The following is a 14,616-nucleotide window of genomic DNA, read 5'->3' as shown; positions in this document are numbered from 1 at the left end:
TACCCTTTTCACGAGAACAAGCAAGCAAAGAATGATCAGAATTTAAAAGTCGCGGGTTAAGCCAGCCTAGAAGTGTTAGGTTATCGTTCCAACCAATAAAAGTTGAACTTGTGGCAGCATATCGGGGGCGTGAACCCTCGCGCCAACATGAATTCACCTCCACCGCTGCATTCAATGGTCACAGAAACAGCGGACGGACTGACATGCGATTGGGGCGAATAAAATGTCAGGAATGACAGTTTTGTGGCAACGGAGTCGATTCACGTCCGCCGACCGGAGAGAAAGAAATATGGCGTTAACGGATTGAGTATCGGAATTTAAAAAAGAAATGCCATGGTAACGGATTGAACAATATTGAAAGTTATGCTGACATTGTTATTAACATAAAATTGTTTAAATTTCGTAACACCAAAAACTTTTACCAAGCTCCAGTGGGAAACCTAATAGAAGAACCGGAATCCATATATTCCACGGTCTCTAACTCTTTTCTGTGCATCAATCACCTGGATTACTCGGAACCAGGATAGGAGACCATTTAGTGTGTATAAAAGCATCATTTTTTAATCCGGTTATTTCCAATCATTGCTACTCCCTAAAACCTTCGTAAAGGACCGCAAATGTAACTGTCAAGTGGAGAAGGCGGCTGCAATGACCAAGAATATGGAAGCAGAAAGAGAGCAGACAGCAACTAAAAAGAATATATTTTTTTTCACTAATCGAACCACATATAAATTTATACAAAGATAGGGGTCCATAGATAGGCTAAAACGGGCCATAGGTAAATTTTTGATATAACTCCTCTAAATTTGTAATTTGTGTTAAATGAATACCACGAAAGCCTACCCTTTGGACAGGCCCGAAATGCATATAGGCGTCCGCGTAGAGTTATTTTCTTAGCAAACTGGTAGCTGATTTTCAAGGGCCATTCACATAAGTGACAAAGCCAAGAGAAAGACTGCACGTCAGACAGCACCACGTTACATCGATAAATTTTTCTGGCCCGCATTCCGAGTTTGAAAATTCAAGTTTGATATTTCCAACTTTGGCTGCCGAAGAGGAATTTTGGTTTGTGTGACAACACCAGCCCACTTTGGCTTGGTTCCTTTTTGGATTGGAGAAGAGACGAGACACGAAGTATGCAGCGGACCCAACAATTGTCCGCGGCACATTGAAACTTGGAGGAATCGATGTGGGGTTTCCGCCCGAGAAGCGTAAATTCTTCCATATATTTAGGGTTCCCCGATTATATTTAAAGCGACAGAGGGTGAACATTTAGGTTGGGGTGGGCCACCATGTCATCGGGCCCCACATGAAGAAGAATGGAAGACGCAGGAAGCCGATGAAAGAGTCAACTCGGAGCCGGTGTTTCCCCATCGATCCCTTTGATTTTGTCTCCTCTCTTATTAGACCGGTAGGCAGTTTCTCGCTTTTGGGAAAGAAATTTCGATGGTATCAACCCGCCCCAAGACTTCACGACTCTATTAGAATAGATTATCCCGGGTGGGTTTAGTTGCTTGACTATTGAGTCAAGACAACTGAACTGACACAGAGATTATTGACAGGGAAGTAATATTTGTGAATTAAGAACCCCAACCATCATTTCGCCAAACTGCTAGCCTTCGGATTAGTTCCAGCATGTGCCGTCCGATTCAAAATATTATATTGCGCAGTCGGTGTTCATTGTGGCTCCACAATCGACAAGGGGTTTTAGGTCGGAGCAGTTAAATGCTTTACTCCCAACTTGAATGTAAAGTGAGCAGCGATTGCTTAACTCCACTTTACTGAATGCCCCGTCAGATTTGGCGTAAGACTGCCTGTTCGCATTTCTTCAAACGATCCAATTGATCCTCAAGTGATCCCTGTAATCCTATACTAATTGCAGTAACAACATCCATTTAACGTTCGATCCATGGACCGACTGTATTGGCCTTATTGGAGAATTAAGGACGTAACATTTCATTGTTTTGTTGTTCATTGCCCAATGTCTGATCACGTTGTGGTACCAGTTGACGGACGTCTTCCCATTTACCAGTCAAATCGTTAGCAGTAACCGTTGTGTAGGAATTCTCTAGACCCCCATGGATTTGGTGTTGCTTAGCAATTGATCCAACTTCGCGAACAAGTCCAACAATCAGGTTGAATTCCTTATCGGCTTCTCCTAATGTTGCCTTGAATTGGTCGTGAGCTTGAATCAAACCTTGGATTTCTTCCTTCATGTGAAAAATGAACATATCAACAAAACCTTCGTGGCGGTACATCGGAGAGAGTTTGAAAATTTGATGAAACATGGTATCTGCATCAAAGAGTTGTTGATCCTCTCCGCTTCATATGGTCCCTAAGCCCAACGTGTGTTTAAATAAGAGACGCTAAACCTTCACTTATTCCATCCAGCCAGTTATTGAATGGAGCGGCACGCTTGGCGAATTCCAAGTGAAGGATGTCGATCTTTTCAAGAATACGTTCGGCATCACCCAAAGCTCGACAACGACGCTGACGCCATTGGTCGCAAATGCGTTTGCAACGAGCATTAACCTAGATACAATCGTTGTGTTCCTCATTTTTTTCAAATAATTTTTTTTTTTGTTTCAGAACTGTATCTTTGAAATTGTTGAAGTTATCTAAGTTTCATTGAAATCAAGATACAAAACGTAACCCTACGAAACACTGATGATTTTAGACATAACATCATTTTCCCCTGGGATAAAAGGGTCGGCCTTAGCTTTGTCGAGGCAGTGGTAGGTTACCAACTTAAACTTCACGAACTAATTGATTCGAGCAAACCTTTTTTATTGTTATGCTGTTGTGTGGGAACGCGAGAGCGATTGTCACGACATCTAAGAGCGAGGGAAGCCATGCCGATCCATACAAGGGATTATTTCAGACAGAGGACACATGGACTCTTCCCATATCTATCGTGTCGCGTTTCCACTCCTCGCGCAGCATACGAAGTCGTCGGTGAATAAAGGTGTTCAAATCAAGCGCCAGTGTTTAATTTGATGGGAATCCAAGTACCCATTGTAGTGACCCCGATAGTTCCGTTTTTTTCGCTGTAGCGACATGGTAATCACATGACAGCACCAACATGGCAACGCCTTTCAACAGCTGATATGATCAACAAAGTAACGTCACTATATGGATCGGCAAGGATATATCATAAAATTCGACGCCATCCGACTCTTTTAGACTCTCTTTCTCTCGACCTTCACGGTGTTTGTAACTTAATTGTTTTTCTCGAATTTGAATAAATGGGTAGAACCTAAAAACGTACTTTTTTTCATGTTTCTACATTGGTGACCCCGACGACTTGAGTTAAAATAAAAAGTGCAGTGATCTTAAATTTCCATACGTTTAATCGACACCAAGCGCGAGTTTCAAAATGGCCACTGAATCCAAATCGCCAGAGACGCCGAAAACATCCCTTCAGAGTGATTTCCTGCCGCCGATAGCTAATCGACCAGCAGGCGTATTCGTGGAAGCGGCACGCATACAAAAATTTCCGTCATTTTATCGACCCGACCCGGCATTTTGGTTTGAGCAGGTAGAGGCTGCGTTCCACACTAATCACATCACGTCGGACGAAACAAGATTTAAGTACGTGATACAATTTGCCGAGCCGGAAATCCTTCCGCATGTGATCTCGATAGCACGCAATCCTCCGGCAACAAATAAGTACGAAGCCGTGAAGGAGAGGATATTGGCAGCATTTGCAGAGCCCGCCGAATCCAAGCTGCGACGACTTTTCCAAGGGAAGAATTTGGAAGGAAAGAGGCCATCGCATTACCTGCAGGACTTGCGAAACACTGGCGGGGAGCAGGTAACTGACGCCATGCTAAGATCGTTGCTACTTGAGCAATTGCCCGAAAATATTCGAATGGTGTTAGCAATTTCTAACGAGGCAGACGTCGATAAATTGGCGAAAATGGCGGATTTAATGATCGAGATGCAACAACTGCCTTACATTTTCACCGTTCAGAAGGCACCCACGGAAAATGATGTCTTGGAGCAAATATTGAGCCGAATTGACCGACTGGAAATCACGACACGCAACCGGTCCCGATCCAAACAACGGAGCACCAGAAGGCAAAGATCAGGTTCACGGAATCGAGGGTTTTGCTTCTTTCATCAACGGTTTGGGAAACAAGCGCGTAATTGCCGACCGCCATGTAGGTGGCAAAATAATTCCGCGACTTCGGAAAACTAAATTCGTCGTCCCGAATTTCGGCGGTCGAGGACGACCCCTCTCACAGTAAACCCAGCCGATTATTAGTACTCGATCGGAAAAGCTGCATGGTGGATACCGGTGCTGATATTTCAGTTTTGCCTAAAGACAAAAATCAGCACACGCCAATGCAATTTCAGCTTTATGCCGCCAACAATACGCCGATCAAAACATATGGACATCGCATCATAACGCTCGACCTCGGCTTACGACGACCGTTTACCTGGAGGTTCGTTTTAGCGGATGTTCGACAACCAATAATCGGTGTCGATTTGCTGCACCATTATGGCTTATTAGTGGACCTACGCAGGAGGAAGATAATCGACGAAAAGACCAACTTATCCTGCATCGCAAAGCTCACCGGCACCATAACTTGCAGTATGACAACACTGAAGTCTAGCGAAAGTTATCATGACATTCTGAGAGATTTTGTCGACATCACAATTCCATCTGACGGAGCGAAAGTGATGGCTCATGATATCTACCACCATATCCTGACTAAAGGACCGCCTGTTTTTGACCGACCCAGACGATTAACGCCCGAAAAACTGCGCGAAGCAAAGGCCGAATTTGACTACATGCTACAACAGGGAGTTTGCCAACCATCGAGTAGCCCATGGGCGAGCCCGTTACACTTGGTACGGAAGAAAAACGGACAATGGAGACCATGTGGAGATTATCGGCGTTTGAACGCTATCACCGTCCCAGATAAGTACCCCATCGCTCACATTAGTGACTTTGCACACAAACTGAGTGGATGCAAGGTATTTTCCACGATTGATCTGACAAGAGCATACCACCAGATTCCTGTAGCACCCGAGGACATTCCCAAAACAGCTGTCATTACTCCTTTTGGGCTTTTTGAGTTCCGAGTAATGACGTTCGGTCTACGTAATGCCGCACAAACTTTCCAGCGGTACATTGATCATGCACTCCGCGGATTGGACTTTTGCTATGCATACATCGATGACATTCTTATCGCTTCTAAATCGAACGAGGAGCATCGGAAGCACTTATTGACGATATTTAATCGACTCCGTGAATACGGATTATCCATCAATGTCGATAAATGCAGCTTCGGAACATCTTCTGCCGAATATTTAGGATATGGTGAGCGAAAATGGCATCAAGCCCCTTCCAGGACGAGTGGAAACCATTTTGAATTTCGGAAAACCGTCAACAATTGCCGATTTGCGACGATTTCTAGGAGCTGTTAATTTCTATAGAAAATCGTTGCAGAATGCAGCCGAAATTCAAGCACCTCTCCACGAGTATCTCATTGGTGCAAGGAAACGGGATAAACACAAAATCGAATGGAATCCACGAGCAGATGTCTCATTTGAAAAGTGCAAACAGCAAATTGCCAACGCTGCGTTACTACGACATCCCATTGAGAATGCACCATTGGGCATCAAATCAGACGCATCGGACACGGCTATGGGAGCAGTTCTCGAACAGTGGAACAACGATGTTTGGGAACCGCTCGGGTTCTTTTCGAAGAAGTTCTCCGATACACAACGTAGGTACAGCACTTACGATCGAGCACTCCAAGCAATCTACAGTACCAGTCAAGTTTTTTCGCTACATGGTCGAAGGTCGTCCGTTATTAATCAAAACCGATCATAAGCCGATAACGTTTGCCTTCCAACACAAAGCAGATAAAGCTAGTCCACGGCAATTAAGGCAACTGGACTATATCGGCCAATATCATATACGTCACTGGCGAGGAAAACGTTACAGCAGACGCCTTGTCCCGAATTAGTGCTGTTACATTGCCGGTTGCCATAACGCCCGAAGAATTAGCTACAGCGCAACGAAACGATGAGGAACTCCAACATCTACTGCGTTCTGAAACGACCTTGGATTTGAAAAAGTTGCGAGTTGACGACAAGGATACAATGTTGTACTGCGACGTGTCAACTTCCCAAATACGGCCGTATATCCCAATACTTCTCAGGAGGAGAATATTGGAGATTACTCACCGACTCCAAGCGGACGCGTCACGAAGAAGCTGATTTGCCGAAAATATGTCTGGCCTAGTATGTCCAAGGACATTCTCGAGTGGGCACGAACATGTCTAGCGTGTCAACGAAGTAAGATTGGACGACATGCAAAACCATCGCATGGCCAAATCGATATGCCGGACACGAGATTCAGTCACGTACATATCGATATTGTCGGACCGCTAACGCAATCACAAGGTCACTCGTATGTATTGACTATGATCGATAGATTTACGAGATGGCCTGAAGCGGTTCCGATACGATCAATTACGGCAGATGTTATCGCAGACGCATTCTACACCAACTGGATTTCACGATTTGGAGCACCTACTATATTAACATCGGACCAAGGATCCCAGTTCGAATCCTTGATCTTCCAGTCGCTGACGCACTTAGTGGGTTGCAAAAAGATTCGAACCACTGCATACCATCCTGCTTCTAACGGATTGATTGAGCGATGGCACCGATTTTTCGTTGAGAAATTTCGTCACCATATGACGCAAGTTCGTGCAACGCCAATCTCTCAACATGATAGAAGGAAGGTGTTCGTCCACAAGGATCTTTCTACATGCTCACACGTGTTCGTGCGGATTGATCGAGTGAAGAAGCCGCTAGAGCATCCGTACGAAGGACCATATAAGGTGTTAGAAAGTCTTTCCGACAACGTTTTTAAAATGGAAATTCAAGGCAAAGCAACAAATATCAGCGTCGAGCGACTAAAACCTGCCTATTTCGAAGTAACACCTGATCCAACGGAAGCAGCCCAACGACCAATAAGTTTGGCTCCCAAAACGTATGTAGGACCAAGAGCGAAACCAGCGAGTGCGAGGCGAGTAATATTCGATACGTAGTTTTCCAGCCGTTAACCGTCAAAACTGCTCAGGAGGGAGCAGTGTAGCTACATGGTAATGACATGACAGCACCAACATGGCAACGCCTTTCAACAGCTGATATGCTCAACAAAGTAACGTCACTATATGGATCGGCAAGGATATAAAATTCGACGCCATCCGACTCTTTTAGACTCTCTTTCTCTCGACCTTCACGGTGTTTGTAACTTAATTGTTTTTCTCGAATTTGAATAAATGGGTAGAACCTAAATACGTACTTTTTTTCATGTTTCTACAGTGCGTCAGCGAGTTGCGACATCTAGCAGCAGCGTATCACAACAGCCAGCAATTACATTTCCGAATATCGATCCAGGTTCGAAATTTATTTCGAATGTTGTTAATGCGAGCGGATAGATGACCCCGTCGGCGCTCTCCGTGGGCAGAGGCAGCAGTGCAAAATTTCCGTTGGTTGGAGACAAAGGGACCGCATGGAAAACCAACCGGTCTCTTCTGCTCCAGCCGTCGTGGAGAGTGCACGTGCCGTGGTTTAACTGATTTCGACTAAGAAAAAAAAATAATAACGTGAAGTTTATTCGAGGATAATACCGATAAGTCTCATTAGAGTTGATTGCGACAATTGGTACTTCCGCGTTACTCCTCGCTGGCCCCTTGCAATTCTTAGAGGGAAGACGCACGGCAACAACATAACAATTCACAGTTTGATCAAATACATGTGTATTCCAGAGTTTCTGACTGGAGATTTCGTGGCTGTCCCGAATTCCACTGGAATTAGTTGTTAGACTGGCGAAGTTCTGCGAGAGAAAGGAAATCTGATCTATCGGTGGAGATGTCAATGCACATAATGCGATCAGGGGAACCAACGACACAATTGAAGAGTACCTTCTCCAATTTATTCTTAGCAACAGATTAGAAATATATAATGTAGAAAGCACGCCAATTTTTTTTGCCTGGCATAAACTGGTCGGCGTTAGCCTTTTTCAATCTTGCTCCAATCTGCTTATTGGTGGCATTCTTATATCGTCGTTTCTCGCTTTCATCAATATTTCTAAAGATGATTGAAATGAAACCTTTTATTGATGTTTTGTTGTTAGCTGACTTTGTAGAGCAAAGAAGTCCCATTAAAATTTGTTTGCGGGATGAAATTTCGGATGCGGACCTGCTCAGAATGTCGGAGAAGGCCTCGGGTAAATTGACTATGTCGCTGAAAAAGTGTTTATAAGTAGGACAAAGCCTTCAGAGAGGGCAAAAAATGTGTTGAAATCATGGAACGCCCTGGACGAGCATCAACGTCATCAGATGAGCAACGCGTCAAGAAAATCAAAGTATTGGTACTCGAAATTTTCGATTGATAATTAGAGACCTTGTCAACCTTGTCGATATGGTTGGCGTTTCAAATAGAACAACTGAAATAGTTTTGAAGGATAATTTGGCCTCAAAAGGGTCATTGTTTTGGTGCAACTCCCTGGAAAACAACAAAGCAGGAACTAATTCACGAAACAGTAACCCTCATCATCTCAATATATCTTGTCTCATAGAGTCTGTCTCTGGGAATTTCTTTTTTTACGGCTCAGCACGGACTTTCCAACAAAAATAAAAAGCGTAATGATTGAAGTGTCGAAGGAGTGGAGTTGCAGCGAAAGACGCTCCATTTGTGATAAACTTGTCCACAAAGCACAAAGAGTCTTAAACAGACACAATTACATACCAATTCTCACCTAACCGATTTTTTTGTTCCAGTACTGTATCTTTGAAATTGCTAGAGTTGTGGGTCTGGCCTCGTGGCTATGAAAAAAAAAGACACCTCAGGGAAAGCTCTGGAAAGCCCCCATTTTATTTTAAACAGCTCTGGTAAAATTTTCGAACACTGCTAAATAATTTTTTAATAAATATCTTCTTGCCAAATTCCGATAAAATATTTAGTTTCTTTGGTTTTGCCCGCCAAATCGTTTTGATATTTTTATACTTTGTTGTTGTTTTTAGATCTGATAAAATGTATTTTTTGTTATTTTTGTTGTAATTATTTGTATTTTTCAGTTGTGCTTGCGTTATGTCTAGTGAAGGTCGACATCCACCAGTCGTCGAGTTGCACAAGGGTAGAATGAAGACGGCAAACACTGTTCAGCGAATGTCTACAGGGCCGCGAAACGTTTTACAGAGACTGGACGGACTGCGGACCATTTTTGTTTCCATGGCGTACCGTATTGCACTGATACTCAGTAAAAAACAAAGCATCAGCGATATTTTACTTGAACAATAGCGTTCATTGCATTCAGAGCAATAATGACCCTAGGCGGCTGCATGTGTTCAACTATTTCGCAGCAATACTCAAAAAATATATGTTTCGCAATTGCCCGAGCCGATCCGCTAGACAAAAATGCATTTACTAGCACATCAGTACGGATATGTATATAGCCGGGCCACGAAATTTATGGGAGGAAGAAAGAAATAGGTTAATGACCATTTCGATATTTGAAAATCTATGTAATTGGCTTTCAGCGAATTCAAAGTTAAGAAGGTTTTGTGATAGAAACTTCAAAGAGAAATTAAAATAATCATTTATAAATAAGTATTTAAAATACATTAATGTTTTTGTGTAATCTTAGGTCGCAAAATTTATGAATAAATATTAGAGAGTCTTATTATTGCTTCCATTTCAAACTTCTAGTTCCTCGTAGTAATTTGTTCCGTCAAACTTGTGGCGATCATGTCACGATCCCCCAATTTTCGTAAATAAAGTGTATAATTTTAAAGATTTCCAAAGCTTCACATGTATGTCCCTTTCAAAAGTCCTTGTGTCTCATATTTAAAAGAAAATAGGATAGATAACCCTTCAAACAGGACCGTAGGTTTTACTCGCCAAAAAGGTTGGCAAGGGTAGAAAAATTAAGTTTAAATTAAGATATATCAACAAAAGCCTCCAAAGATCGGAAAGTCGTTCCTAAATCGTCCTTCGTTTTTAATCCACTTTTGAATTATAGGTATGACCTCTACATTGAAAAACAAATCTCAAAGATCAAAAAAATGATCAAATCCACCTTTATGCAATACTTTCTCCTTCTTTAAAAAATATCCTTGCTCAGATGCTTAACCAATTTTTCACAAATTACAAGATACAAAAATTTACTTAACTAGACCTGAGAAGATAATCTCCATCAAACTGAGATCGACATACATGAACGACACAAAACACCATTTTCTAAATTTCCAAATGGCATTCCGACCTAAATCGTATATGCCTATTAATCTAACAAACGCACCTGTCCCATCTCAAAGATGTTGAGCGAAGTTTTCCACGAATGCATTAACAAAATTTCCATAGTCTAGCTCGACGATAGTTTGTTTTTCGCAACCTCTCTGTAAGAAATGAAAATTGATTTGAAAATACGATATTCGACTTCATGCCTCAAACATCTACACATTACAAAAATCAAAGGAATCTAAAAATTCCTTTCTTTACCTTCTGAGGATTGCCTTTGGATACTCAGCTTTAGTGGAAGAGATAGAGATAAGACCAAATCTAGTGAAAGTAGATGCTCACCAAAAGATACAAAACTTCTAACTACCACAAACATAGTCAATTTTCCTAACAAGAATCAACATCAAGAAATTGTAATGCTCACTCGAAGAATCAGGGTTTGTACCTAAGAATCACGGTTTGCCGACTTCCTACTCTAATCCGTTGACCGTGCTAGCCGATCTGGAATTACCTCGACACTTCCTGCTTCACCCTTTTGTTAGATGCATGCCATAAACCCCTATGGGGCTCATAATGTGTCAAGCGCCATCGCTATCGGTTCCTTACAATGTGCACCAACCGCCTCCTTGATTTTCCGAGAAGCTTGTAGTCCTCCTCCACTGTTCTACGCCACATAATTCTAGGGAGACCCGCCTGTTGACCACCTGGGGGGGTTGCATTGCATGGCATAATCCGCAATGTGTGACCTTTTCACTCACTACTGAACAACATGACTATCTGGCCCATACGCCGACCAAGATCTCTACTAGTTATTGCCTGAGCCCAGAATAATCCGACATATGACACAGACTTAAATTTATGAAGCCTTGGAACTTTTTAGTAACAGAGATAGTCAATTTCCATGTACTACTTCCATATGTGTGTGTGTGTGTATGGTGGGGAGAAGCTACAGCTTCCGAGCACTCAGGCCGTGTTGGCCCATTGTACTCGCGTCCCCCGTCTAACGGAATATTCCGGATTCGTTAACGTATCGTAGGATTTCCGTTAGTGGATGTGATGCTACCCGTCGTAATTGGAGAACATCGGCACCAAAGATCTGATGCCTGATGCGTCCATAGGCGGGGCATTCACATAGGAAATGCTCCGTGGATTCCGCTTCCTCATTACAGGAGGGACACGTATCATCTTCGGTAATTCCTATTCTGAACATATGCCCAGCTAGTGAATTATGGCCTGTCAGAATGCCCACAATACACCTGCAAGTCCTCCTGCTTTTCGACAGGATAAACTTTGCGGTGCGTATGTTGGGTTCTGGCAGGAAAAGTTTGGTGTGTCGAGCAGCATTTAGGCCTCTGCCACCTGTCATTATGCGAAACTTGTTCCCAGTTTTTGAAAACAGATTTAGCCAATGCTACTGATACCCCAATTGCTGGCTCCGGTCCCGGCATAGGGGAGATTGACCCCTCTTTCGCCAAAGCGTCCGAGATTTCATTTCCCTCTATGCCACAGTGACCAGGTACCCAGAGTAGTTCCACTGTATTGAATCTAGACATAGAGTTCAAACGGTTTCTGCATTCCTGAACGATTTTCGAGGTGATCAAAGTACTGCTCAATGCCCTCAGTGCAGCTTGACTGTCACTGCAGATTGCGATGCGCCTGCCCTTCAACCGCTCGTCAATCACCCAGTTTGCCACCCTTAGGATCGCATAAACTTCGGCTTGAAAAACCGTTGCATATTGTCCCAAAGGAAAAGCCCACTTCTCGTTTTTATTCGAGAGGTAGACTCCGGCTCCAGAACCCTCTTCTGTTTTTGAGTCATCGGTGTAGAAGACTTCCGTATATCCCTCCACGCATTCCTCTGGATCTTCCCAGTCCTCTCTACGCTTCAGGGTAACTACATATCCTCTACCAAACAGATGTATTGGGACACGAGAATCGGAAGGCATTGTAAGAACTGGATTCAGTCCTCCCAGTAACTCTTCCAATGCTCTGTGCCCCCCACATCCATTGTTTTCCCATAGATCTAATCGAATTAGCCTATGAGCTGCTCTCATTGCAGTGCTTTGAATAAATATATCCAGGGGCTGCAAATTGAGTAGTGCATTCAGAGCCGCGCCAGATGTCGTACTCATGGCACCAGTGATACCCAGACAAACAGTTCTTTGCAGTGCGGCTAGTTTACGGTGAAAACCTTTTTGTCTCACCTTAACCCACCACACTACGGATGCATATACGAAAATCGGCCTAATGATGGCAGCGTATATCCACATTACCACATGAGGCCTGAGTCCCCATGTCGAGGCAAAGGTCCGTCTGCACAGCCCATAAGCTGTGAGAGCTCGTTTCATCTCTACCTCTACATGTTTGTTCCAAAGAAGTTTTTTATCTAGAGTGACCCCCAGATATTTCACTTCTTCGGAGAGTTGAAGGGTAGTACCCCTCATCTCAGGGAGGCAAAGTCCATCCAGTTTTCTCCTTTTTGTGAATAAAACCATTGTGATTTTATTTGGATTAACTGACAAACCATGTCTAAGGCACCAGCTGTCTATCAAATCAACGGCACGCTGTATATTCCTACACACCGTTCCAAGATCCCGATCAACAGCAAGTACAGCCACGTCATCAGCATAAGCTTGAGCGTGTATTGGCAAATTTTGCAGTTCGCATAGCAGGGAGTCGATCAGCATACTCCACAGAAGCGGCGAAAGCGCACCTCCTTGGGGGCAGCCCTTCGTTGCCTCCGTACTCAGGTAGCGATCGACCCCTATCTCAGCGCACAGCAATCTTTGCGTTAGCATAGCATGGATCCACTTAATTAAAGCATCATCAACACCATGCGCTCTGGCGGCATCACAAAGTTTTTGAAAAGGCGCACAGTCAAAAGCCCCTTCAATGTCCACGAACACTCCCATCGCGTACTCACCATTCAAAGTTGCATCCTCTATCTTTGTGACCAAAGAATGAAGAGCAGACTCACAGGACTTTCCACGTTGGTAAGCATGTTGGTTTTCACTAAGTGGGTGTGACCTAAGTGCCTTTCCACGAATGTGACGCACCACCAGCCTCTCCAAACCTTTCAGCAAGAATGAAGTCAAGCTGATCTGTCTGAATTACTTTAACCTGTTGCCAAGAAGAAGGCACGTAGCCCAGAGCAAGACATCCTCGAAAAATATTTCTTAGAGGTCGCTCTAAATGCTCCATACCCTCCTTTAGCATTGCCGGATAAATGCCATCCATGCCAGGTGCTTTGAAATGTTCAAAGGACAGTATGGCAGCTCTCACCTTTTCAAGGGTAACGACCGCTTTCGCAGTGTTCCAGTTCCCTTTGCAACACTTGCGTGTTGAAGGGGTTGCAAGAACCGTCAACTCTCCCCCTACCACTTCTCTCACCCGTTCCCCCGGGTGGTGTACTTCCAGGAGGGTCTGTACTGAGTCCAGTCTGGAGCTCGTGAAAGTACCGTCGGGTTTTCTAAGAGAATCCAACTTTGCCGACTCATCCCTTTTGAGGACTCTGCACAGCCTTGAAGTCTCCCTTTCGCCTTCCAGTTCCTCACAGTACCCTCTAAAGGAGTCTCGTTTCGAGCACCTCACGAGCCTCTTATATTCACGTTGTGAGTTCCTGAAATTTAACCAGTCTTCGTTCTTGTTACTTTTGCAAGCACGATTTAGAAGTCGCCTGGTTGATTTCCTGAGTTTTTGCAGTTCTCGGTTCCACCAAGGAACCGTTTTACCGCTTTGGCCTCGGGAAATAGGACAAGCCTCTTCATAGCACTCTAAAAGTGTGCCGTTCAGAGTTTTCAATTCATCTTCCAGCACCAAAGGAGTCCTTAGTCGCCTAGGGAACTGTACTTTATTGCCAAGAAGTTCATTGAACTTTGCCCAATCCGTTTTCCTAGGGTTCCGTCTTTGTACTGCAGACTGTTCACCCGCAATAGTCAGATTGAATTCTAGATATCGGTGATCTGACAGTGAGACCTCGTCTAGCACTCGCCAGTGTGTAATCAACTCTAACAATTTTGGGGTACAGATTGTTAGATCAATTACTTCGCTTCTTCTCGGTCCCACGAACGTAGGGGCGCACCCTACGTTTGCAGTCATAAGACCAGCTGAAGTGATGAAATCAAATAGCTTCTCTCCTCTTGGATTGCATTTGCTACTGCCCCAACAAATATGTTGAGCATTCGCATCGCAACCTATTAAGAGTTCGAGACCACTTGATTCTGCATACGCCACCAGGTCCCTAAGTTCTTGCGTCGGTGGAGGATACAAAGAATCATAGGGTAAGTAGTAAGCGGAGGCAACTATGATGTTTTTCCTCTCGCCATTTATCTGGTATTGTATGATGAC

General features: G+C 43.8%; 2 protein-coding genes across 4 annotated transcripts in view; both read right to left on the bottom strand.

Moving 5' to 3' along the window:
* LOC119651802 (WD repeat-containing protein 20) overlaps positions 1-14,616 on the bottom strand; it is a 117,384-nt gene that overhangs the window by 33,956 nt on the left and 68,812 nt on the right. The window contains exon 4 of one of the 3 annotated variants that reach the window (XM_038055588.1): positions 10,331-10,427. The exons of 1 other annotated variant lie outside the window; for it this stretch is intronic. In XM_038055588.1, the coding sequence (XP_037911516.1) occupies positions 10,341-10,427 (87 nt within the window). In that variant the 3' untranslated portion in view covers positions 10,331-10,340. Of the gene's footprint in view, positions 1-8,826; positions 10,428-14,616 lie in introns of those variants that run through there. One more of the 3 variants, XM_038055587.1, reaches the window with a different exon arrangement.
* Positions 1,941-2,461, bottom strand: LOC119650791 (alpha-actinin, sarcomeric-like). Its single transcript, XM_038053914.1, has one exon. The coding sequence runs from the start codon at positions 2,286-2,288 to the stop codon at positions 1,941-1,943; it is 348 nt and encodes a 115-aa protein (XP_037909842.1). The 5' UTR covers positions 2,289-2,461.

This window comes from Hermetia illucens, chromosome 3 (genome assembly GCF_905115235.1).
Source record: "Hermetia illucens chromosome 3, iHerIll2.2.curated.20191125, whole genome shotgun sequence".
NCBI lineage: Eukaryota > Metazoa > Arthropoda > Insecta > Diptera > Stratiomyidae > Hermetia > Hermetia illucens.
The sequence above is the reverse complement of the archived record's forward strand: the minus strand, read 5'-3'. Positions and strand labels throughout refer to the sequence as shown.